We start from the raw sequence: 27,090 nt of genomic DNA on the forward strand, positions 1-27,090 counted from the left end.
AAATCGTCCCGGCTTTATTGATAATCGATCCGCAGCCGTGAAAAACCCCGCGTATTTCCACACCGTCGAGGAACCCCGGATCAACCACAGGAATCCCCGACCTTCCCGTAACGTGCGACGGAGCGGGCACTGAGCTGAAAAGCAAGACAACCTTCTCAACTAAAGGTGAGCCCATCCACACGTCTTATAGCATCCACACGCCTCCTTAAGGATCGTCTCTCCTCATATCTCACATTAACCACCTGTTCCTCTGAACGTTAAGGTTAAAGCTAAGGCAGCACAGAAGATTAAGAAGCAGTGCCTAATGGAAATGATTTGGCTGGTTCTCTTGGTGCAATGTTTTTGCTTTGATGGTGAAGCAGCATATTACGATGAAGGACTATCTCACCTGCAGTACATTTTGCCGAGGCCATCAATTGAAGGCGAAAAGAAAGTAATGACTAATGTTTTGTGGATGTGTGTATCTTGCCCTTGTGCCCTTGTCTCAACATGTGTGGTGATTTACACAAATAACAAGGACGAAAATAAGCATTACGGTACTAGTAACATTTTCCAGCGGATTTCTACATATCAACGTTATACGTTATACGGGTCGGTAGTAATTTAAATAGATCCTACTTATATTTTGAAAACGACTAGTACACCCGGATGCAAACAGATATTGCCACGTCTGCGTGTTTATAGTCACTTCTTGTTGATGAGAAAGATAACCTGGGGGAGTCTTGTTCGCAAAAAGGTAGGTTGTGGTTAGCCTCTACCAGGCTTCGGGAGGCAGGAGGCGGTTGGAAAGAGTAGAAATTGGTCAAAACGAGAGATAACATGCCAAGGAGTTGGTCTCCTAGAGAGAGTATGTGGCACGGTACTCTCTTGCGGACCAACTCCCCTCCCTATCTGGCCAATTTCTACTGTGTATTGAATGTATTTGTGTGTATGTGTGGTGCTTTAACCCTAAATGGGTAAGCGCTAGCCTAGTTAAGTCATTATCTTAAGCAGTCAGGCCTCGATTATTTGGCACTCGCATCGTTTTATCGTGCACCGGACCTTAAAATGGTCCATTTGCAGGCGGCCTTGGTTATACGATATTTGTGAATATGTCGGGAACGGGCTACGGCCAACGGCGTCGTTATGCTGAAAAGATAACTATTCACAACTGTTCACAACTATTCGTCGGTACATTCGTCGTACGACAGATTTACAACAGTCGTGGATGTACTACACGAATGGCAGCTTTCGTATACAGCAAGGCTGCTGACATATTGTATCCTTGGATCAATCCGAAGTCTTGCTAAAACTCGTACGACACAAAATAAACCGCACAACGCTTGCAACTTGAGCTGAAATACTAGAAAAGTAAATGAACCTAAAGGAGTAGCAAGTTTTTTTGACAAATCCTTTTCGTCTTCCGTTTTTTCATGATCTTCCTTGTCAAACTATACTAACACACAACATTCATCATCGACTGTTCAAAACGCTTCGGTAAGCTCCCAATGCAGTTCGCTTCTCACGGTATACTAAAATGTATTCGTAGGTTACTCTTTGATATTCTTCATGAGGGCCTCTTGAGAATCCAGGCTTGTAATTCTTGAGTTTTAGGCGTTTGGCAACTCAAAACGTCCTCGGGCGCTTGAGGACAAGAAAGTAACGCAACACGGTGTGAAATTTGGGGATCAGTCGTCGTCATCAATTTTGAATGTCCATCGAAATTAACTCTTTTATTTTTCATGTGTTGAAATATTCATGGCATACGCCCTCTGGTATTTATCACGCGTGTTTAACTCGTTACGTTTGAAACGACTAAAGCCACGTGTGGTGAGGAATAAATCATTGCTGGTTAGGACTGTCAGAGGACATCAATATTGTTTCATGACAGCGACCATAAAAGCTAATTAATTCTTCCTCGCAGCGTTTTATCGTACCACAAAGGAGCATATTTTGCAATGGCATGCGCAAGTAAAACATTCAACTATGAATTTCTTAAGGTGCTAACTGTACAATTTTGTTATATCACTTTCTGGGGACAGTAAGAATAATAGTGGTATGACTGCGTACCTAACTACAATGTATCTCCCAAAGTTTAACTTTTTGCTAAATGTATATACGTCAATTTCGTTATTGCACATTACATTTGAACGTCTTCTCTACTCTATTAGAGTAGTTTTATAGCTAATGTAGTTAGATTAGCATCAATAGTCCTGTTTGTACTACAAACATGTATATACCATCTATATATATATATCACCTATACTTAGCCCGATAGGGCATGAATGTATAATAAATCTGATTTATCTGATTAACATCATCTATCACAAATAAATACCGTTTTGAATGGAAAATGATGCTTTAAAACGCCCCCTACGTTCAAACACAATGAGCAATTAATTGTAATTCGCAGCCTTGTGCACCCTGCGCTATCCATTATTTACGTTAGCTTTCCTCCATATGCGACTGTAGAAGCGTCGTGCTGCTCGGTTTGTTTCCCGACAGGGCGCCCCTCTACTCCCCAAGCAGAGGTTTGGGTTTTGGCTTATTTTTAGCGTGTTTTAGGCTTTTTTATCGGGCTTTCTTTTTTGCAGTGGCATTTTCTTTTACGCCAACCCAACCCAAATACCAGTGCAAAAAAGAAAGCCCGATAAAAAAAGCCTAAAACACGCCAAAAACAAGCCAAAACCCAAACCTTTGCTTGGAGAATAGCCCCCCTCCCCACCATCTCCCCCGGCGAGCCGCCGTGTACCGAGTCGTGGTGAGGTACGGCGGCGCTAATCGGGCTCTGATGGGGCTTTTATCGTGGAGAAGCACATAACTGCTCCGGGCGGGAATTTTACGAGCGGGGGAAAAAGGTCCGTTTAGCTGGATACGGCGTGCGTTAGTCGTGATGTGTTGTATTTTACATGCCATTGGCTGGCAAGTATTATTGGTGGCCTCCAATGCCCCCCCCCCCCCCGTACATGTTTTGAAAGAAGAACCCGACCACAACACAATGACAATCTTTCTAGCAGGAGACTTTGTGATTTTAAGTTCCCTAAAGCATATGATAATTGCTAAAGTTCTAAAAATAATATAAATTGATCGGGCTGTGTTTGTATGTCTCCTATTGCTTTGCTTTACTGTACAAGTAATTAGCCCCCAGTCAAGATTTTGAAAATAATTATTATTGTCCTACATATGTATGATCTTTAAAACTAGTGAACACATATACGTAAAAGACGTCAAATGGCAACATCTGCAAAGTGGTGCTTAGTGGTTCAGATTTTCTGTGCGTAAATATACGTACAAACGTTAAACAGGTCCATGTATAATTCCGCCCGGTCATTGTAGCACATTGATCGAGGTAGGTCCGCGTGGATATTGAACACTTCATCACTTTTGCACACTGGCTTTACCGACAATCGATGCCCGCTGTGGTAAAACTTCCTCAAATTACCACCGCCTCCATCAAAACATGAGAATTGCAACATTAAGTCCGTTTTTTTATTGACTGGCAGCTGCGCGTGCGGCGACCGGTACTTGCCACAAATCGAGCCCTGGTCCAATTTCCGGAGGGTCGGCCATTCCTCAGCGGACACCCCAGGGCCGGGTGGCGTTTTCCAATACTTCACGCCATAAAATGACGGGAGGAAAGTCAACACGGGGCCATCTAATGTAACACGTGAGGTTATTATTGCCGTTAGAACGTGTATCAATCGTATTGTCGTATAGTGCTGCTTCAATCGGAAAGTTTATTGAAAACATGCCCGAGGGCTAATTGCAGGCACAAACAACATGTATAGAAAAAAACATACAATGGTATGAAAGACTACGTCTAACATTATACTACATCCTACAACATACGTAGTACTAATTTTGCTGGGTTTGACTTCTTCTCTTGAGGCATTGAAATTTACCCACTTCTGGGCAACCAATACCTTTATTTTCCATGCAAACAAGGAGCTTCTTGATATAATGTCCTTGATGCAAAGAAGAATATCTGGATTTCCTACCCTGCCTCGACATTTGAAACACCAAAATAACACCTTTATTGATTACAAAAAAGGTGAAAAGGTGACATAATTGAATTTGTAAGCTTAGTACGCCTTCAGACGACAGAAAATGATCATACGTTGACTGCATCAGCAGCAAACACATTATTCACGCCGGAATTCACCATCAGCATAAAAACAACTCGGCCGGAACGCCATTCCATAAACCACCCGGGGTCAGAATGGTGGCGTCCAATAAAACAGGCGGCGTGACAACTATTCTTCCCGCTATGTTGTGTATGAAGCACGCCGGTGGCTGGCTTTATTGTGATCCATTCTAAAGCCACGCCATCAAGGTGGGCCGAATTCAACTGCTGGCACTGAGAGACTTATTAAGGCTTGATGTGAAAAAGTACATAAATCCTCCCCCCAATTATTGTGAAAATCTATGATACTCGTTAGTCGTATACATGAATTGTAGCAAATACGCAGTGTACATACACAAATAAATATTGGCAACATATTTTCTAAAGCTTTAACATTAACGTTGTTTTGCCTATAGCTAAGTGATGTGTATTCGCTCCTTTCATAATGATCTGAAGTTTTCAACGTGTTGTTTTAAGTTCTCCCTACAATATTTACGCCCACATGTCTGTCCCTAGTTTTAGACTAGCGAGGCCGTGAGGGACAGGAACGACTGCTTGGTACAGTGTGATATACTGTCCTCCCCCCGCCTAGGTAGTTATTCCGATGACCACCCTGCTCTAATAATGCCCAGTGTGTGTGCTGTTCGCCCCTCCCATGCCATTGTCTATGTAAAATATCACCCTGTTTGGGTTCGATACTCTATCAAATACAGCGGCAACAGTTCATTGGGGATCATCCATTGATCCTTGGTACTAGTAAATAGGGGTCATGTTGAGTTGAATCTATTCAGAAGAGCCTTTTTTTAGAGATCTGTGAGAAATGAACTATGTATAAGCTGTTTTAACGTAGACAGCACCCTCGTGTTAAAACAATTCAAGCTTCAATCATAAGATATACAGAAATGTGATGAATGTAGTAATACCATCTAAAGTACATCTCACTTTAAGGTTTTGTTCATGATTAGGTTCAAGTCTCGACAACTATTCTAAAAAAAATTCCACCAGAAAGAACTCCCACAAAAATATGGCGTTGTGTTGAACTGGATGCATCTATGGGATGGTCCTCTAACAGCAGCGTAGGGTTCAGTGTTCCTATTTGACACACCCTCCCCAAAGCACTAGTGAACGAGCCCTATTTAAACGGCTCCCACTCTGATCGCATCTTCGATCTCCGGTCTCGCACTAGCGGACTCTTTCGAGCGCGACCGTTTTAATGCCCCGGCCTCGTAAGTAATTTAGTCCGCCCTCAGCACTGGGGTCGACCCGCTGAGCCTACCAGGAGCCTCCCTCAGCCGATAGTACATGCGTCAGTCAGGTCCACCACGTCTGCGGAACACGACGGCTGGGCCTAGGGGGAACCCGGGGTGTGCTGCCGAGAAGGTAGGCAGGTCGGTACGGTACGGTCCTTACCGCAGCGTTCTCTGCATTTCGCTCGAGTTATATTATAACGTTAACGTGGTTTTGAAAGAGCAGTCCGGTCCTGGTATATATTTGTATTAGGGAAAATATAGTCACGTCTGTCTCTAAAAGCTCTTTCTTGGATGAGCAACCTTAGAAAATCATTTGGAATTATAGATTGCTAGCCCTTAACACAGAAATGTTTTAATAGTAATGACAATTTTAATAGTGAGAAAACAATTGTTGAAGAGTACGTCTAACGCTGGTTTTGCATAGATTGACAACACGATGGAATCAATAGTGAATAATGCTGATTCTACCAATGCTTGTGTCGATAAGCTTTCACAGGTACGTGAACAGATTCTCTCTCATACAGGACAGGTTTGGTGATCCGAACATCATATGTTTCATTTCTTCTATATTTGCTACATTAGCTGGCTAGCTATATATAGCTACCGTCTCTGTCTAATGATGAAGTATTCCAACGAGCGTCTGTGTTAATCTGACCCTCAATAAGCTACTTAAGCATTTGGTTGGTAAACCGCTTCTAATACACGAATTTATGGATATCATTAAGTCCATGAAGTAAACGGATTAAACTAAGAGTCCGTTAAATGGCAATATTCATCAGGTTTACGGGGATGACAAACTCCGCTGGTAAACTCTGAAAGTAAGACAAGTCATCATGTAGTCATATTGATTTGTTTTCTTATAAGTACTTGTACTATGTTAAGTTACATTGTCGTTGGTTGACATCTAAAATTGAAGTACGTTTTCAGACGTTTTTGCCATTGAGCCACACTCATGGCTGTAATACATTTATTTCGATGGTCAAAGTATAGGTATATCATGATATAAAGTCAAAAATATACTTCACATTTAAACTACAATCTATCTGTGCCATTGCATACCAAATCGTATGGACAGATCAATATACCCGAAATAGTCAACAAGCTATGAGTTCTTCCACCATCTTCCTCCACTAGATTGACGATGTGTAACGGTCTGCACTATTTGTCATTCAGCTCAGCGCCTGTCTAAAATCCGAATCTCTTACCAAGTCAATACCTCCGGATCTGCCTTAGGCGTTTCTCATTAGGAAACACAATGCCATTAGAAGCAATCAGACATGTTGTAAAATCCCCACTATACCTGCTAGCATGCACAGGAGCAATCTGTATTCATGAAGTACTTATATGTATCCTTGTTATACTTCATGACGCTGGCAGCAGTAAAAAAACACTGATTAAGATTAAGTAATCATCATTCCTGTAGTCATGGGCAATTTGTGATGCATCCAATCTACATCGAACAGTGTCGTATGCTTAAGCTTTTACTGCACCTTACCTTAATTATATGATGAAATGTACAACTGGTTAATGTGAATATATGGGTTTGCCTTGGAAACATTGTTAGTGAGGTTACAAAAGTTTGTCTGGGAAATGTTTTAGCTCGTTGAGTAAAGTTTGGATTATTTGCATAGCCTCGACATGTACACATGGCGAAAATGGATATATGGGGGTGGCTTAGAAAAATCTTTGTAGCTACAAAAGATGAGGAAATATACCTTAACTCCTTTACATTATAATGACTATATGAGTCCGTGTCTCTTTCAACCGTTTTTTCCAGTTACTCACATATATTGCGTTCTGTTAGTTCATTAGTGACGCTGAAGAAGAGAGGTGGATGTCACTCGAAATGTCCGAAAATTACCTCGGTAATTTATCCAGTAGTAGAGTTTGAATTTGCTATAAGTATTGCTTACCTGGATGTCTTAATGATTAAATGTCTAACATGCATCGACGTAAGGAAATATATTTTAGCTCATCTGCAGCTTTAAACACCTCCAAAGATGGGACAGGGACACCCATTGTTAACGGAGAGCCATTTTTCGCCGACTCGCCATTCGCGGATCGTTGATGTGATTAAAAAGTCATTTACGAAAGAGGTCACGGTCAATCCGTTATCAGTCTTGTATCACGGTTTGTATCTAATTACGTTCGGTTACAGGAGACCACAGGAATGCAGTGCTTTGCTTTTCCTCTGCTTATATCCGATTTAACAGAATTAAAGTATCCTGTAGGAAGACAATAAATGTCTAGAAATCGCATTTTAGCCAACATACGACCAGTTAATACAGGAAGGCTATCAGGTGACTGAAAACAGACACATTTCCAAAACCATACCCGGAAATATGAATTGTCTTTCTATGTCAATGTACATCACTCTGGCATAGTCAAGGACATCATGCATGAATAGCAAACGTAAAATCAAATACAATTTTTTTAAGTGCTGCCATAGAAAATACAGATTATAGAATGTTTTAGTAGACGGATGGTTGCATTACTTTCATGTCATAAACTAAACTAAAGTTCACAATATAAACAGATGTATATGAAACTTATATGAAAGTTTTGTGAAGCTGGAAGAACCATAACCACGACAATGTCTTACTAAAGCTTAACGTCTATGATGTCTATGACCGGCCTAGGACGACATTTCATCTGATAATGGTCTCCATTTGTAGTGAGGATCAGACGAAGTCCATTTCCATGTGCATAAAGACGAAATCCCGCTCCCTGAAGTGCTAGTCTCGACACTAGATAAGATCTTGATGCTGAGACGTTGCAACTAAGAGCTTTCCTGCAACTTACAGTCGCCTTTAAGTCCGCCTCTCACTCCAGACGGCTATCTCTCCACGGAGTTTCCGTGTTACTAAGATAACCTTCTTCCTCCACCACCGCCCTTTCTTAAGCTGCCCTACTCACTCAAAGTTTACTTTTGTCGATAAATTCAATTTAAGACCAAGTCCTACGCTGACCCTTAAATCCCGGACGGCTTCCGGTGGCTGTAATCACCCGCCGTGCAGAAGCAGGAGTTAAGAACCTGTCACAGTGCGAGTCTTGTCCGGCCTCTGTTCCGCTGTGGCATCGATCTAGATTTGAATACCCAATCGCTCGTGTAGCTTTAAAGTGTCTCTGATGAATTCTACTGACCAAACCTTGTCAGGGTACGCAATATTTCTTCATTGTGCGCGCAATGCCGTCACCGAATACTTCACTACCATTTCAGCAACTTGAAGTTACCGATCTAGACCTGGCGCTGCCTACAATTTTAGTAATGTCCGCTACGTTACGTTGATGAAGGCTAGACATCCAGGTCAAATTCATAGGCAATTAGAAAATATACTACTAAAAATACTGAGATTATTTCCATATACCTCGGGTAAAATCACTCACTCTTCCTCGACGTTGATAAAATAAATCAAGCATGACCAGAGCGTTATTTCAAAGAATGCCTCGCCTCTTCATCTCTTGCCTGACATGACCTTGGTAAAGTGAAAAGCTTTTTCCCACTTTTGAAACGTCCAACTCTCTACAGTCCACTCAGAGTAGCTCTTTATATTCCACCCACAGTTTCTCTCTTATCTGACGTCTACACGAATCCGGTATTCATTATTGCACCTTTCAAGCTCCATCAGGAAGATTTGGTATAAATTCTTTAGTCGTCAATTGGCAGCCAGGCGCGCCGTGATATATGTTTCCCACCCACACGATCAATTTTATTGCGCAACAGTTATTACTGGAGACGCCTGGAGGGCTGTCCAGCATGGGTAATGGAGGGGGGATATGGATGTGGGCGGGGCAACTTTTTAATGGCGGGTAAAGCAAACTTTCGTCTTCTAGGTTGCTGTACAAAAGGATGACTACTATAAGCACGTTTGTTGTGTGAAATGCATCATTTTAGGCGATACTGAGATAACAGTTATTGCATGGAGTTTTTATTGTCTTCCTTAAACACCCCTTATTAATTAAAACCAGATCTACAGTAGTGATTATAATTTGACACGGTTGTGAAGGAAAACTTTAAAAGATCTGGAGAAAGATAGCAAAAACTTTAAATTTGCTCTTTAAAGAATAGCAAAAATAAATGAATGCTCAGTTGGATATAGCTTGTAGAAGTCACCAACACGCAAATTAAATCCACGTTTCGTTGCGCGTATTTTTCTCAAGCCATTAGATGCTGCTGTACAAAGTGTACCGTAATACAGGAAGGACTTTTGATGATTGATGATTGATGGCACCTTCAACAGAAGCATATGGACGATTCTAAGGGAAATCGCGTGAATAATTACACTGTCACTACAACTAAGTGCTGCTGATGACTGCAGCTGTAAGCACTATGCACGACGTGGGGTGACAACGACAAAGATCACGTTTGCTACGGCTTTAAGGTTTTACTGTGGAACTCAATACTTTATCGATCTTTCTGTGTGGCCCATCATTCATAGACTACAAGGACATCCCTTCACTCAGTCCTGTAGTAAACCATTGGCAGAAGGATGAAGTTTACAACACTATTGGGAACTTATTACAGTGAACAGCTTAGGTAGAAGGGTTGTAACACTAGCAAATGCGTTAGATGTAAGGTACAGGAACAGTGCTATTCCATACCTGGAACAACTCTTAAACAGTGCTTAGTCTACCTGTAATCACCCAACTACCAATTGTATATATTCTGGTTATTTAGTTTGGTTAAGTTTGTAAATATTAATGATATTTTGTGTGTTCCCTAAAACTACGTAATTCAGCTTTTTGTACAATACTTTGTATTATTAGGCTGCAATGTTGTTTTAGTTTTATGTCAATTTGCAAATAAACCATTTATATGTAACATTGAATAACTTTTATTCAAGGTTATGGTTGCTAACGATGAAAGGAATTCGTCTAAGCTAAAATGTGAAATTACTATTAATAGGTTTGCTTCCTACAAGCTTTATCATCTAACTGTTGGCACCCCACAACTCCCATGCGTCACGTAAAACTGCACACAACAAGATAATGGAGCGTTTACAGATTGTTCTCACTGTGCAATTAAACCCTTCTCAAAGTAAACAGATTGGAATGAATTACTAGATGTACTAACTGTAGGGGGCAGGATTTTTCTGGCCTGGGGCCAGGATTTACTATTCTGAAATAGCTCCGTTATTGTCTGATCTCGCCCTGAGGTTCTTCGTATATCATCGCTGAAGGAACGGAAATCCCTCTAGCTGGGGGGATGTAATGGCAATTTTGATTGCGTACGTGCTGATGTAAAGATAGGGGCAGACTCCGGGTCCTGAATGACAGTTTCCATTACAGAAACCACTGCACTAACTCTGCAACACCGCCGGTTCTATGTGCTGAAGCAATGAGTAAAACTCCCTAAGGCATTCTACGGTCTTGTCTTATTAACACTAAAACATACTGGATGGCGCCGCTACAATAACTCTGATCAGACAATTTCCTATAGGGAGCTTAGAATAGTCAATGATAGATTTGTATGATAACGATGATCCAACATGTGAGTTTCAATGGCAAGACACAATAAAGTATTGCAAAAATAAGTCTAAAAGTCTAACCGGGCAGGAATTGAAGTTGACATTGAAACTGACAATTGGACAGTCACGACAAAAAGCCCCCTAGGGTAGTGACACTAGAAGTCGTGACATTTTGGTAAAATCCTGCACGCAAAGACAAATGCCATCGGCTGGATATTGAAAAGTACTGCTCCCTTTCTCCGAATCTTCTGACTTCCAAGAATTCCCATGCCGTAGGACACGTCAAACGACGAAATGCCTTTTACAAGATGCACTTTGACTACATATTGGTAAAGCGGTCCGATATCTACATAGATGACATAGCAGTCTCAATTCTGCGATCAACATGGCGTAACACAACTTCAGATATATATGGATCACAAACTTATAATAGGAATCTCAATCTTTCAAACAGACAAAATGAAAAACATTCATAATTCATCATAGGCTCAATTACGTATTTGCAACTAATTCCCTCTTAAGACTATAGTATACGAGCTATGACGATACAAACATTTGTATCCCCATATCCAAATCCAACTAACATCATCCTTCATTACTCTCATCCCATCTGAAATCACAACCGACAGGCTAATACGGATGAGGATTTAATAAGTTATTACGGCGTGAACTGTATTTTCAAAAAGCCCTGAGTGGCAATATACCATGTATAACAAGGACGTGTAGACTCTATGGGGATCTGTCGTTACTGTCCTTTGTACACACCGCTGGAAACTTGTATGGCGCCGACAGAATGGTCATAGACAGCTAAGGGAATCGGAGGGACTTATACAGATGTCAGGATTGATTAAAGAGAGTGGTAAAGCCTACAGCTTGCAACTTTAGCGGATTACTTTGTGTCGTAGATAGCTGAGTCATACTTCTGTTTGCTTAAGGCCTATTGATAAAACCGTTGCACTTGTTTGTGCAGCACTTTATGTCAACGTAACCAAATGTACTCGTACCAGCGCTAACTTGCATGGTGTACATTTACATGGTGCTGACCTGTACGAAGCATCGTAAACTCTATATATGCTGTGCAATAGAGAAATAATATTCACTTCAAAACTCAAAATGAATGGCTTGGTTCACCAAGGTATGATGTACAACATACTTTCAGACTTTACATAGATGATTAATTTCTTACAAAAGCTTCTTTACTCCCGAGATACTTATAGATAAACTGGACCATTAAACAGCTTTTTTTTAATATAGAATGGTTTCCTATTATGAAATTGAATATTTATACAGACATACCGCCACTGGCGTTGTGGTAGTCACATCGCATTCATGGACATATTCCCACAGGAACCAACCCGATACATCACATGGCACAACATAAATGATGATGGTTGACCTGTGCCGGTTATCACTTATTCAGGTAACCTGTTTTATAAATGTCCTACTATGTTATTCAATTAAAGTGTCCTAGATAGTAAAAATGGGGTCAGGAACGCTAGATTCTAAAGGAACTATTTCTTTCAAACTAAAAATTGTATCAGTAACTGTACCTGTACCTGAGGAGTGCCTAAAGTTGGGAAGAATTTGTCAAGATCTTAACAATTTGTAAAGTTTTTACAAGCTACTCTTGGATATATAAAAGAATTGTATCAAATGGAAAAACAATAATGTGCAGGAGGGGTCAAAAAGCCCCTATTATACAAAGCCCTCCTCTTCAAAACTTAGCCAAAAAAATAATCATGAAACTAGTATAATTATGATTGAAAAGGAATTAATGGAAAACAAAGATATGGCAAAGAACTAATACATTTAAATGAATATCATGAAACTAATATAATGATTAAAGTCTCCCAAAGCGCGATCTAATCGCGGGACTGCAGTCCCTCTCAGTAGTGTCACATCGCGGCCTCTGGCACGGCCCAGAATCTGGTGATAAGCGAAGTAATTACCTGCGGACAGACACTGCTATCTGTTGATGGACACGTAATTGGATTAAGGTCTTCCCATCACCACTTCTATATCTCCCCGGTCCCTCCTCACGCCAGTGCATCATCAAGGGTCGCGATCTTTATCTTAGAAAAGCCGCAAGTTTCCCTGCAGTGAAGTAGAGCAGTGTTCTTACGTTGATGCAATGAATGTATCAGACTAGCAAAGTATTGGTAAAAGTAGTAAAGAGCTGTTTAAGTGTAGTCAATTCATTGCTGTAGTTATCTTCCTCTTATGATCTTACATTTCTTGCCAGCAAGGATAGGTAACATGGACAGACAATACATTGTTGATAAAAATGGTAAAATAGCCTTAGATAAAAGCATTACCTCATAGTGATTTGTTATTTTATGTTAGTTTCTGTATATTTCTATCTTAACTATTTCCCGGATTTGATTAATCTGTATGCTAATAATTAGCCATACTATCATTGCCATATGTATGTGTACTTGGAGATTGAAAAGTAATACGAGAAAAATCTATATCTTAAGAAAGGCAAAGCCAAAAGCAGTTAGAGGCGAAGATAAAATTGAGTTCACGAGACAAGTGTTAGAATCTGTTGCAGTGCCATTGTTCTATAACCCCATTGCATGCACACTGCATCACCACACATATATCGATTTTTTTCTTCAAATCTAAATTGAAGTCCAAAAGGCCACAAGTGACCGCGAGGAACCAGATCAATTCTGTTGTCACCCGACGTAAAAGTGTTGCCGTGACGTGAAGAATGCCGTGGACAGGTGTTTATGGCGACATCACGATGACAGACAAGGAGGCTGGGAAATAGGAAGACCCGGTGCCCTCTCTTATTTCCTCATAGACCAAACCTTCAATAACCATTCGTCACTGTCACGACCGTCCCCTGAATGTAAAAAGGTCTTGGGGCCGATATTTCATTATGCACGAACAGGCGGCGATCGGCTAATTAAAGAGCTATAAAGTCACGGCTAGCCAGTAACTCACTTTGCCTGGATATTTATTTTCGAGAGTTCAAGGTAGGTTGTTATTTGAGAGTTCAAATCCACAAGCTTCTTCGGATTCATTAAAAAATTGCCAAATTTGCAACATAACGTGTGTTTTATGTTCCGGCCACAGTTCTAAAAGGAAGTTACCAGATATGTCAAATTTTGAAGACTTTGTGGATATTTTCCGGGAAATTCAAAAAGCGTGGCATTCAATTTTCTTTACGAGTCAACTTTTTTTCTGCTTCATGTTTGAGCGTAATTAAGCTGAAGATTCATCAACATCACTTCTGCACCCGAATGTAAGCTCTTATCCAGGCGGGATCTCATTACTGACGAACGGCACCGTTATCTGGTGGCTGTCGGGAAGAAAAATCACGGCTTACGCGTCGGCCACCGTATCCTCGTTTCTCAGACTATTTATTACCACAATCCGTCCCTTATCTAAAATGAAATCTCAATCCATGAGCTGAGTAATAAGACAGACTATCATAGGCTAGTTTCTTTTCCTTTTACTTACATTATGTACTTGGTCATTTAATTTTCCTGTTAATTTGTAATTTTCCGCAAGAAAATCAAACTTGAAAATACCAATTCTTCCTAATTCAAACATATTCTATATTTTCATATTCATCTGCTTAATTTCTTTGGCCAGGATGGTCCCACTAGGTTTTAAGTCATTCCTTGTCAGTGGATACCTAGTGCGGCATTACAGCATAACAAGCAGAGTTAAAACCCTATATTAACCACAAGTTAAAAGCATAAATCAATGAAAAATAACAAAATACCTCGTCTGATTTAAAGCATATCTACAGAACTTTCTGTTCGGAAATTGGTAGAGGGTTAAATAAAATAGTAATAAATGTAGAAAACTCGAACGACTCCCCGGTATGTAATGAATTTCTATTTTCGCTGTTGATGAAGGCGTTGATTTAATTATAAGAACATCAAAACCGCCCCAGGGACTTCAACTAATCTTCCTTATAGGTATGTAGCAATTTTGCTGCTACCTCATTATATCCTGCACAGTCTCCAGTACCTGGGGATAGACCGTCATACGGTCATGACTTCCCGGATGTTCTTGGTTGGTGAAGTTATCATTTATTCAGGTGATCTATTTCATAAATGCCCTACTATGTTATTCAAGCAAAGTTGTCCTAGATACATGTAGCAGAATTTGGGTCAGGCAAGCAAAATATTAGAGGTTTCATTACTTTGTTCATGTATGTACTATTTACTATTTGATCTTCTTACCATTTTCATAATAAATTGCGCTACGTGTTCTGTGCAATATAAACCCATCTACCATTCTGCATAAGCGCTAATGATCACCCACGGGACTCGAGTGATGACTGTTTTAGCAAAGTCTTATTTATGATACAGAGAACGTTGAACATGACTCTCCATATATAACCTAAACTCCATCTACTAGTTATAAGGACCTGTAGTCCCTAGTGATGTTTTCGAAGCATGATGTACCTCTAATTACATACGAAATTGATTAATCAGAATTATGTAAATCCACAGTAACGTCTCCTAAGAGATTAGACATCCAAGTCTTTCATATGGTTTGTACGTAACTGAGGCCCCAAGCTTTATGAAAGCATTGCTTCAAACTAAGATGTAATTTGACTTCTAGTCCTTCAGGGGATCGCATCAACCGAAAGCATCAGCCACATTGATGATTGAATACGGTATGATGTGAGGTTTTCTTTCGTAATAGGTGGTCTCGTGGTTACCTGTAATGGCACACCTAAAGCAATTTTCATTTCCTTACTAGATGCACCAGACGAGTGAAAGGATGTAGTGAACTACGACGGTGAAGGTTATATGTAAGTTAGTCAACTAATGCACAACTATGCTCTATGTGATATTGCATTGTATCACGAAGCAGCATACACCATGTAGCTTGTGTCCTATGAAAACTATCGTACATCTAAGTATTGGACTTACATTGATTAAATACTGATCATTGTCGTCTTTCAGTAATGAAAAATAGTGTGGCCCAGGGTTATAGAAACTGAGATGGGCGCAGCCCTGAACACCGTGTGGTGTGAGAAGAACGTATCGTTTGTTGTTGTTTTTGTTTTGTTTTTACGAAGAGAAAAAAATACCCGCCTTTTACGATTACCTGCAACCTGCTGGCCCGCACCACATGGCCAATAATACTGACGCTACCGACTATTGACTGAAGACAATTTCCATTCTTTTCTGGGTCACACCAGGGTTCATCAAACGGCGCTGTTCCGTAATGAGCTCCCGGCGCTTGTACAGGTGTGCACTACATTATCCAATACGCCTTCACCCACAATATGGACAAAGCAAAGCAATTTACAGAGGGACGGGTGCAATCAAGAAAATGTGCCGTGTCTAATGAGATGCATGAATATCTTATAGGAATAAAGCTGTATTATTCATAACCAATGACACAAATGCACGAATGGATCTAGGAAAGAAATGCCACATAGAATAGAATTGCCAACGGATGGTTCTGTTAAAATAGAAGGAATTTATGTAGAAATGCTGAGAAAAAATCCATTGGAAAGTTGATAAAAATAAAAACGGCATGGTAGAAAAATGCGTAAATTGTTTAAGTGAAAAGAATCAACCACAGCTCGCGCATACCTACGCCAAAAAATACTGATCGATCCATCCAATAGTTGATTGGGGTAAAGCTTAACGGAAATTTAACATATTAACCATACCGTAAATAACACCAGAATTGTCGACCGTGAACATTGGTCTTCTCCAGGAAGTTGACCCACTTCCCATACGCGCATTGGTCTGTGGGATGTGTGACGTCAGAGTGGGTGAAAGGTACCCGGAAGTCTATATCTACCCCCAGCCTTGGCCAAGGAACACGGTCTAGAATTCGGTCATAATCCCTTGCGTAGGATTACAGTAAAAACCCTTTAAGTGTGTATCGTACTAACACACATGAGCTTTCATTCCAATTCATACATAACTTGGTTTCTATACATGTCATACAAATATTGCTATAACTACAAGCCACGACTTCAAGACGTTTGACAGGGATCAAGATGGTGACCTCAGTTCACCCAACGATCATACGTCAAACCGCGACCATTAAACGAGGTCCCCGAAGAATCCTTGCCGATCTAATCAACGTTGCCGACAACTCTGTTGAAGCTTGACAAGACTAGATATCTTTACTTGAGATAACAATAGACAGGTCATTAATCATGTGTGTGGGAATGAGGTCCCCCTAGGCAATCGGTTGACCTCTTGGGTGTACAATCTGGAATGAAACAACGTTTTCATTTCCTCTGCCCAGAAAGAGTTTATCAAACTGCACGTGTTGAGGTAAGGTCCCCGGGGACGCCGTGACGGTGTCATCAGCGCTGCCCGCACAATTTCCTCCCCGCCCCGCGTACCACCGCCTCTACCTTATCGATTGGCACGCAGGCTGACTGTAGCCGGCTCCGGCTCCACAAAACGCTACTTCTTACTAGTAGATATACACTACGGACCGTTACGTCCAGTCGACTAGGCTGTAAAAGTGATGACTGCTGATGTACATAAAGGCGCCTGTGGGGGCACATGATAGCGACCTGGCACAGATACTAGGTAGGCAGGATTGTGTTATTTGCATCTATATAGTGTGTGTTTCTGTCAGCAAGAACATCGCTATAAAATAGATGAATTATCGTTAAAATGACCTAGCAGCTTGCAAAAAAATCACTCAAATTGAATCGATATCAAACTATGCCCTAAAGGTGATTGATTAAGCATACAATTGATTAATTGATTGTGTTTTCAATCATTTAGATATTGTCACTTGTGGATTATCATTCTAAAGACCATCTTCTAACGTCTCCTCGTTCTCTGAAATTATTTTATGGAACAGTAGGTTTCTCTGTCCAACGCTTAAGGCTTAACATAATTAAATGTATACACAATTTTCCGTGTGCGTTCAGCCGATACAGCGTTTGTAATAGGGACCAAAGGTTTCTCTCTACCTCCTGATGTGTTAAATTGAAAAGTTTCCAGCTCATGTATCATTGTCTCGTTTGTTTTTTCATTGACAATAGATTTGTGTTTGTAACGAACCATTCATTCAAATTCGCCGTGGGGAATGTTTACATTTTTTGTCAGCCGATGCAAATTGGGTAAAAATCATGAGCTGTAAAGATGTCAATATTGTCTGCACTTTTTATGTTAACCGAAGGAAAATATATTGTTTTGCTCTGTTTTCCCTTCTCCTACAAGGTCATTGACCTGAAGCAGACCATGCCTGTCACCATGGTAACTAGTGTTGGGTTACATCATGTTGCAATTTTATAGCAGGAAGGATTTAGACTCCTGTCTGAACATATATATGAATGTGTAATTGAGTAAGAATTAACAGAACAGTCCATATACGGAGGCAAACATTAGGCATTTGCTTTGCAAATATGTTACCTTTCTAGTTGTTTTTGTATTTGCGAACTTAAAACACTTTGTGGCAGCCCAAAACTCCATGTCTGACTTGTGAAGTAAGAACTGCGACAAAAATAAAACCAAAAAACGCATCTTGAATATTCAAGTACTATCCAGATGGTCTGTTATTACCTTTCTTCAAATTGACGTCATCATGACTATGAAATGTTGTTTTACTTGTGCAAACCTATTACTCAACAGGATTAGCAGAAATCTTTCAATCTATCCTGGAATTACATGTCTTCTCCCGCTGGTACCTGTGTTGTATTTCACCTTAACAACAGATTATATCAGTATTATGTGAATTTTTGACAAAGCAAAAATTACTATTCAAACCCAGAGTTCAGACAATCGCACATTAAGCTGTAATACCGCGGGGAGTTCCGGCTGGTTCTTGAGCAGTTGATGTGTTAAATTAAACTGCAGCTCAGTCATGAGTTATTACGCGGTACGAACCGCTCCAGCTGGCGCGAGTAAAGCCCAGCGGCCCTGCCGTAATCTCCGGGAAAACCCGGCGGCGGAGTGAAACCCAGCGCCCCGCCGCAGCCGCGACCTCGGCGTGACGTCCGCGGGAAGTTTACCAAGTTTATTAACGGCGCATCTATCCCCGGAAACGCCGGGGGAGTACTGGGTATTAACTTCTCCACTGATCCCTCACTGCAGTGACGTACAGCAGAGGGAAAAACCAATAATGGCCGCAGGCAGTCAAGTAGAAACCGCCTGGAGGAGAACGGCACTGAAAATGGGATGAACGGACTTGATACCGGCCGTTTCACCGGCGGTTATCACAAAATGACTGCACAAATGGCGTCGACAAATTTCGCATAACTGGCAAGCGGAAATGGCGAAAGCTTCCATTTCATCGGTTAAATCTCGTGCTTAATGCGTGGTCCTCTGGCCGATGGTAAAGCTGAGCCCCTTTTTCTGTATGGATTTCCGATACAGATGAAGCACGCGCAAGAGGGCGATGAAGTGTATCAACGTTTAGAAAAGATGCCATTTTTCCATTACATAAATTCCTGGAAAACATGGAGTATATAGAATTGACAGTGTATTACACAAATTAAAACTTGCATGTGAAATATTCCACATTTCAGTAATCACTGGTGCTGCGTCAGTGATGATTTTTTAAAAACTGATGATTTCCATCTTGTACTTATCATGAAAGACTGTTTGGTATCAAGCAGTCACTCACGATGAAAGGCAGTAAAAATGGCTTATCTTTACCTTGGTACAGTACTACAGATAGAAATGATGCCATTTTTATTGCCTAAGTTATCTGAGCGTTGCGAGCTTATCGACCATGACAGAAAGAATGTCTGCCTCTGCATACATCATCTGTAGGGATATGAGGAGTAGAATGTTCGGTTCCTTGGTCCACAAAAGATACCATGCAACAGCCTCACAATAACTAGCATATATGTTAGGAAAAGCCCACCACCATCTTTCAGGTTGTTCAACAATAATAGAGCCTCAAACATACATATTTGGGATTTTTAAAAGATGCACTCAATAACTGCCGTTTCAGCACCATGGAAAGGTCTACATCGTGTATTTTGTACTGAGAAAAGTTATACTCCATTAGATACCTAGTCAATCTAATCAACATCATCTTACTTATATGCATAGAGAGTGGTCTGAAGACGTTCTTGTGGTAAAATGATGCTTCAAACAACCACAGTTGATTGGTGACCCGCTTTACCTGTATAGGACAATAGATTGACAAATGTTTTTTTTAGGGCAGTGTAATGATACAAACTTAAGACTGGTGTCCTTTTCATATTTAGAAAAATGCATAATATTTGGTCTACTATGAAGGTTCTATGCATTCTCCCCATGCTCAAAACAAGAAGCCATACTTTCAGCACCAAGGAGAGAGCCCAGTCACAATGGTGCAGAGTGACACTAGAGTGGCGGATCGATATTTGGTGTCACAATGATTTGTATTCTCTTCTCTGAATGTGGCACAAAGTGCTATTCTATATGCTGCTCTTGTCCTTGCCAAGTTCAGTTTTTTTCTGTAATAATATGGCCCAAATCTGTTGTAGGTCACGGGAAGCGTTTCTACCAACGGAAGGCAGTAAAGGTGTGATGTCATACCTTTGTGGCCATCATGTAATTGACTCAAGTTGTTTTCCCTCATGCCTTTACTGTCACGATAAGCATTACACTTAAACAAATATCTGGTGCAGATATTGATCTGTTAAAGCTTAAGCTCAAGCAGAGCAATTTTCACAAAGCTGTCTCTTAAAGGGGTTTCTGCGCTTATAGGCGAATAATGTTACAATTTAAGATTATAACGCTGTTTTATATGATAAGGTTATGCGTCTTCCCTGCCATCCCAGCACTTTTATAGGCCCATTGAGGCAGAACGTAACACCTGGGGGTCATTCTAATATCGATTTGGTAGATTTTTATTCCGATTGTTCCTGTAGCGATCAAGGTCGAATGCATTTTGAGTCAACCTATTACCTACATGGAAATTGCAGTAGGGCCTTAGCTTACTCTGAGAAGGGCCCATGTGATCCTTGTTTTGCTTCTGGTGTAATTACACCATCTATAATGCTTACCTATTGATCGATACTAATGTTATATATGCATATTACTACGTTCTTAGTAAATGAAACTTAGCATTTTAAAGGCATCCAAAGCAATTTCAGTGCAGTTAGACTGGATTTTCAAAGACAATTTTACGGTCATTCTGTAGTAAGTTCAAAGTTTTGGGGCTCTACTGTCATCGGAGGATGTTTAGCACTATACCCTGGACCGTCAATTTACGTTACCATCCGAAAACAAAACTCATAACAAGCCGTGTGGAGCGGGGACTCGAACCCGTACCCTTTGGATCAACGGAATTTGGAGGCAAAAACAAAATGTTGCCATCCATAAATTTCTTCTGTGTCTCAGCTAGCATGCAGGCCTGTGTGGGTGGCGGATGACATATAACAGGACTTGACACGTACACCCGGCAAATCTAATTCCAAAACTTGATTAAAACCGGAGAATACACTTCCTTCAACCGCACTTCATGAAAACGTGTCATAATTTACAACAGTTCTTGGAAAGAATCAATTTCGTGATGGCTCATTTCTTGACTTGTGGTGCTAAAACGCGTAGTTTTAACTGTACCTCGTTTTTCTAGCGAGGAAGGTCCTGAAAGAGAACATTTCTTTCAGCCCTATAACTTAAGGCAAAAATTATTGGCCCTGTGCGCCTGCTGTGCAGAGCTATTCCCTTATCCACACGCCCAGCCGGTGTAGTATTGAATGTTCGTAGATAGAAGAAAAGCGTGAATTATTTTGTTTCTGTTATGCTTTGAATAACCGAAACGGTTCACGACCCAATGATTTAATCAGAAAATAGCGTTTTGGTGCACACAGCATGGGCTGACGTCCAAAAGAATAAAGGCCTTCTTCAGTTTCAAATTTTGACTGAAGCTGCACGCATGGAATACAAATTACCAACAGCCCATTACTGAAGACATCAGTAATCATCCATAGTGGCGAACCCGCGCCGTAAGTTATACTGGTAATTAGGGTCAGTTATGGCCAAGGTTTCAGCATGGTTTATGGGGACCGTTCTGTGCTACCACATTAACACAAACACAAGGTCTTCGTGCGCTCCGAATCTGTGTTAGCTACACCTTCTTCTTGGATACGTTTTATCCCCAATATGATACAAATGATACTCTTTGATAGGTAAAGGCAAGTGACAAATTACGACACATATTAACACTAATATACTGGATTTTCATATTATATAAAAACAGTAACATTCTTCTTTGCAGGCAAACTCACAAACACGTATTAATAACACGCACAGGAAACAGACTTTCTACCGCCTAATCAAAAGACTATCAACCTCCCCGCTGTGGGTAAGATCATACGTATTAGACACCATTTAATTGTAATGATTAGCCGGGCTACACCGCCATCCTCCCTTACAAAGGAAGCAGCTACAATAGACTACTCGTAGATAGATAGCCACGAGCGCTATCAGAAGACTGCAGCAGACAGTCTCTAGTAAAGATGAATTGTCCTATATTTTTACCTTCTCTTTTCTTGAAGATTTAGATCCTGTTTCAATGCATAGAACTGTAAGTTAGCATTGATCAGAGTAAATCAATAAGTCTGTAGGCTCCTTGTGCAATTCATATTCTTACTTTCTGTAACATTATATAGACCATCTTGTGCATCTACTATCAATTTTAAACCCTATCTAATATTGTATATACATATAGATGTTTCATAGTATAATCATATTGTGATGATGGTGTATTGCAACGTATTGTAATCTTTATAGGTAATCCAAGCTATATATAAGGACTGCTTATGGAGATTGCCTCCGGAAGTTTCGGGTGATATATATCCATCACTCTTCCTCTGTGTCACCATTGAGTGTTGTTTACCTGGATGTCGAACATTCATCAATGTTTTTGCGACCATTGGACGAATAACCTGCTGAATGTGACTTGGACTAAACCCTATGGATTTTATTTGACCAAACAAATGCAGGAATTAGATATTAGACATATTTGGCATAGTAAAGGCACAGCTTGGCTTCTCATGGCATCAACTATTCTCACTTTCAGTTTTGTTCATCTGCCAGAAACGACAATTCCATCAGTCTTGTGGAGCTCTAAGTCCCGTCCGGGAAGGGGGGCATATTTACGAAGAAAACTGATGAATCTCTACGACAGAACCACACAGACACGTTCTTAGTGCAGACCCAGAATTCTACCAACTCATGACATTATCGATCCAGACCAGAAGGAGCCGAATATGATCCAACGAATGTTTCTTTCCGCATCAATCCCGTCATTTTGGGATCCTGGGTTACTTCTGTGCCTCTAGACAGTCACTTAATAACATCACACAATGGCGGAAATTCCTGGCTACGCTATGATTTATATACTGCCGACTATCAGAAGCCTAAAATCACCACGTATGGTGTGATATATTAAATAGCTCCTCTGTAAGATACCAATCTTTGCTGAGCGAAGGTTGGCGTAAAACTTGTCATCAACCTACTTCGCTCCCAAATGAAACAATTAGGTAACAGTCACTATGCTGCGCTTATGCGATGAAAAATGTATTGATTCATAACTTTTAAACGGTAGTCTTTATGAGTACGTTAGAGCATGACGACTAGTGTTCTCTAAGTGTATCCTTTGCATACTACTGTACCTACATCTTTTAGCTCTAAAGTTTGTGTCGTATCCCAAGCCAACTAACTTGAATATCGTCATTGTCTTTTGCTGCAAGACTGACTTTTTCTAGACAAAGGTATTCATTGTTTGCTTATTCAGTTTCAGAGCAAACCACCAGGCAGATGAGCCCTGTCAAGTGAACAGTAGCGCTGCGAACGCGAACGTCTACATTGCCATGGCGTGACCAGAAGCATGCGATCGTCTGGGCGACCGAGCCATTGGTGGAAATGATCACATGACAATCACGTGACAAAGGTATGTTCTCTCGACATGTTCTGTGATTGGATGTTTTCAGATGTTACAAATCAGGACATTTGCATTCACCGCCGCCATATTGGTGGAGTGGATAGATCCAAGATGGTGGCTTGTCAGATGTCACTGACAAAAGGTGCTACCCGAAACGTCTGACCGATCAGGCCAGTTGCTTGACAAAATGCTTTTTTGGCATATTTTGTTACCTGGATGTCTAACCTTCATCGTCGTAATAGATAATGGTTCCATGAAATCAATCATTCATATTTTGATCGACAGAAGTTTTGAAATATCAAGTAGATTTCAAGCAGCCCTCCCTGTTGTTTATTCAGGCCCGTGTCTGAAGTACAGCTAGGCACCAGGATGAGTGTACGCGGGGCAGTGGGCGTGGCCCTGCTGGTCATGACGTTGTTCTGCCTCTGCATGCTGCTGCTCCTGGGACACCTGGACCTGTCCCGGCCCCGGGTCGCCATGCTGAACCACGCACTGGCGGGCGTACCTCACAGCCAGCGGGGAACACAGAGAACTTTCCCGGTACAGCAGACCGTATCACGGGAAACAGTCTTACCAGACACGGCATCACCCAGACGGACGCTGTCCCCCAATGAGACCATGGCAAGTTTCGGGATGGAGACTATACCTCGGTCACTAGAGTATGTGGAAGAGCCTATCAACAAGGAGGACCGGTTGTCAGCGCTAAGACAGAGGTGGGAGTACTATCCTGGTAATGATTACGGTGAGGAAGGGGGACAGTTCAGCAACCAGTCGGGGCAAAGTGGCAGCCCGGCCCGTAGGCTCGCTGTGGTGGTGTTCGCTCAGATGCGTACGGGGTCCTCCTTCACGGGGCAGCTCTTCAACCAGCACCCGTCCTTCTTCTACATGTTCGAGCCGCTGTGGCACCTCCACCACCCGCAGAACGTCGCCTACAGACCGATCCCGGTGGTGAACGGCCGGGCAACAGTCCGCCTCAGCGCTGTCGTCCACCGGCCCCCAGAGGCTACGTTCGCCAAGGTGCTCGGGGGAGTCCTGCGCTGCGACTTCGGCGAGCTGACCAAATTCATCGGAAGAAAGGGACTTTTCAGCGTGGCGTCTGACAAAGCTTTGATACGATTCTGTGACGAAGTCTTGCACTGGCCGCCTCGCCGGTGCGCTTTCGCGCTGAGGCCTCAAACCTTACCCAAGCTGGTGAAATACTGCAAAAGGACACCCTACATGGCAGTGAAGACGATACGGATTCAGAATATCAATTCGCTAGAACACTTGCTGAGCGATCCTACACTTGACTTAAAGATAATCCACCTGGTCAGGGACCCACGAGCGGCCATTACGTCCAGACTATCTTTAACAGACGCGCGCCATAAAGCGAAGCTTCCTTTCGCTCCTAATCTTCTCAATGAGAAGGACATCAACAAACTTTGTGGCTGGATCACTAGAAGTACGGTGACAACGGTAAGTGGTAGCTGTTCAAACAGGGGCACTTGAAAGATTTCCGCTCAAAGGCAAACTTTTATCATCTACATTAATAGGGTGATTTGGGTATTAGGTTTCTTTATAGGCAACTGAAGAAAAATGCTTTAGTCATTCTATACTACCTTGCTCAATATTGACTTGTGCAATAATACCAGCTATCCAGTACAGATTGCTAGATATGAAATCCAGTGCAGATTGCTAGATATGAAATAGTTTAGACAACCAACAATGATTTCTACAGAGGAAGACTAGAGTTACTGGTCGAAATACATAGGTGGGAACATATTTCCCATTTGTATTGAAACAAACCTTTGAACATGTAACTACGTATACCAACATAGCTAGACGAACTTTGATTGTAAGAATGATTTTGCCTTTTTTGACTGATGAAGTCGTATTTTGTCTCCCATTCAGGGCGCCCCCTCCCCATGGCGAGGGCGGTACATCCTGGTTCGATACGAGGACCTGGCAGAGCACCCCGAACTGATGACGAAAAGGCTGTACGAGTTTCTGGGCGTGCCCCTGGACGACACGGTTCTCCACTGGGTGCGAGAGAACACAAAAGGAGACGGCAAACCTCACGACCACTTCAGCACCAAGCACCACGACGCCAACGCCACAGCCAAGATCTGGAGGTACCGTCTGAGTTTCCCCGCTGTCCTTAAAGTACAGGAGATGTGCCGAGACGCCATGAAGATGGTGGGATACAAAGAAGTGGAGTCGCAGGAGACTTTAAGGGACTTGCAAACGTCTTTAGTGGACACAATCCCCGATAACGTTATTGCGATTCGTCCATAACGCTCAAGTCACATTGCCAAACCAATGCCCCACCGGGTAGTATACGAGTTGTGTTTTTCAGCTTTTGGATAGGGCCGTAGAACTTCCATCGATTGCCATTCAAAAAGTATTTCTCAAATGAAATTACATGAATTTTCCAGGCCCATGATCAAAAGTCCGCACATAAATGCTGTAGGAACATTAAATCGCTGTCTGTAGGTTTGTATCGTAATATGTTAGTGTACGTTATATGAACACACTGGATACATAATTTACCATATAAGCGACAGCCTTCGCTACGTTAGGCCCAATCTTTATACGTATACAGGACGAAGACCGTTGAGAAACCAATGAACGAACGACCAACAAATTGGCTATTAAGAGATCACTGGAAGACCTTGTACATCACTTGTACATCACTTGTTCATCGGAAGACCGTTGATAGATAAATATTTCAAATTCACGGCCACTCAAGCGTACTGTGGTGACGTTTCGCTGACATCCAAGGAGATATTAGTCATTTTGTTTGGAGGAACAGAGAGATAGCTTGCTGGCAGCACGTTCCGAAGTCATCAGCATCACTGTATATGCAATAGGGTCAAAGCTACATAAATCTATCTACAAGCCAGCACCATGCCATATCCCAAACGTGCCATGATGTAAAACGTAAAAGACTGAATATCCAGTCATCCATTTGTGTCATACTTGTGTTACAAAATGTAACGCGTCGTTCACTATCAATGGACGGACTCCTTCTTTGATATAAACCCATGTACATAATGTAAAAGTTACTATATGAATCTTTGAACTATTATGACAACCTTTATAAGGTACAAAAGAAACCTATAACTACTGTAAAACGGATTCAATGATTGATAGTTATGTGGTATATTTTGAGGAGGGGGTGGTGAGATATGTAAGGATATGTCATATCTTCTTCCATGCACTGTCCAGAACAGTAATGCTTGCTGCTCTCTAGTCATGACCACTGCCTATCTCCCCTGCACATACGTTATAGCTATTGATTCTTACATTTATGCAAAGACGGACTTCGATAATGGTCAGTCTCAAGCTGACAAAGGCTATGCCAAACAGACAATACTGAATATGTCTTTTTGACAGTGTTTGGATATTGTGGATACATGATTTCTGTGTAATAATAAAGCTTTCATGA

General features: G+C 41.4%; 1 protein-coding gene across 3 annotated transcripts; it reads left to right on the forward strand.

The window, feature by feature from the left end:
- On the forward strand, positions 1 to 27,090 carry LOC109474311 (carbohydrate sulfotransferase 1-like). Of its 3 annotated transcripts, none has more exons than XM_019774601.1 (4): positions 1 to 165; positions 23,517 to 23,672; positions 24,002 to 25,118; positions 25,554 to 27,090. In XM_019774601.1, exons 3-4 carry the CDS (start codon positions 24,033 to 24,035, stop codon positions 25,935 to 25,937), a joined length of 1,470 nt encoding a protein of 489 aa, XP_019630160.1. In that variant the 5' UTR covers positions 1 to 165; positions 23,517 to 23,672; positions 24,002 to 24,032; the 3' UTR covers positions 25,938 to 27,090. The 3 variants fall into 3 exon arrangements, with proteins under 3 accessions (XP_019630160.1, XP_019630161.1, XP_019630159.1); XM_019774602.1 differs by lacking the exon at positions 1 to 165 and adding an exon at positions 5,332 to 5,490; XM_019774600.1 differs by lacking the exon at positions 1 to 165 and adding an exon at positions 5,332 to 5,482.

The sequence above is a fragment of the Branchiostoma belcheri genome, unplaced genomic scaffold (genome assembly GCF_001625305.1).
Source record: "Branchiostoma belcheri isolate BF01 breed outbred unplaced genomic scaffold, Haploidv18h27 scaffold30, whole genome shotgun sequence".
Taxonomy (NCBI): Eukaryota; Metazoa; Chordata; class Leptocardii; order Amphioxiformes; family Branchiostomatidae; genus Branchiostoma; species Branchiostoma belcheri.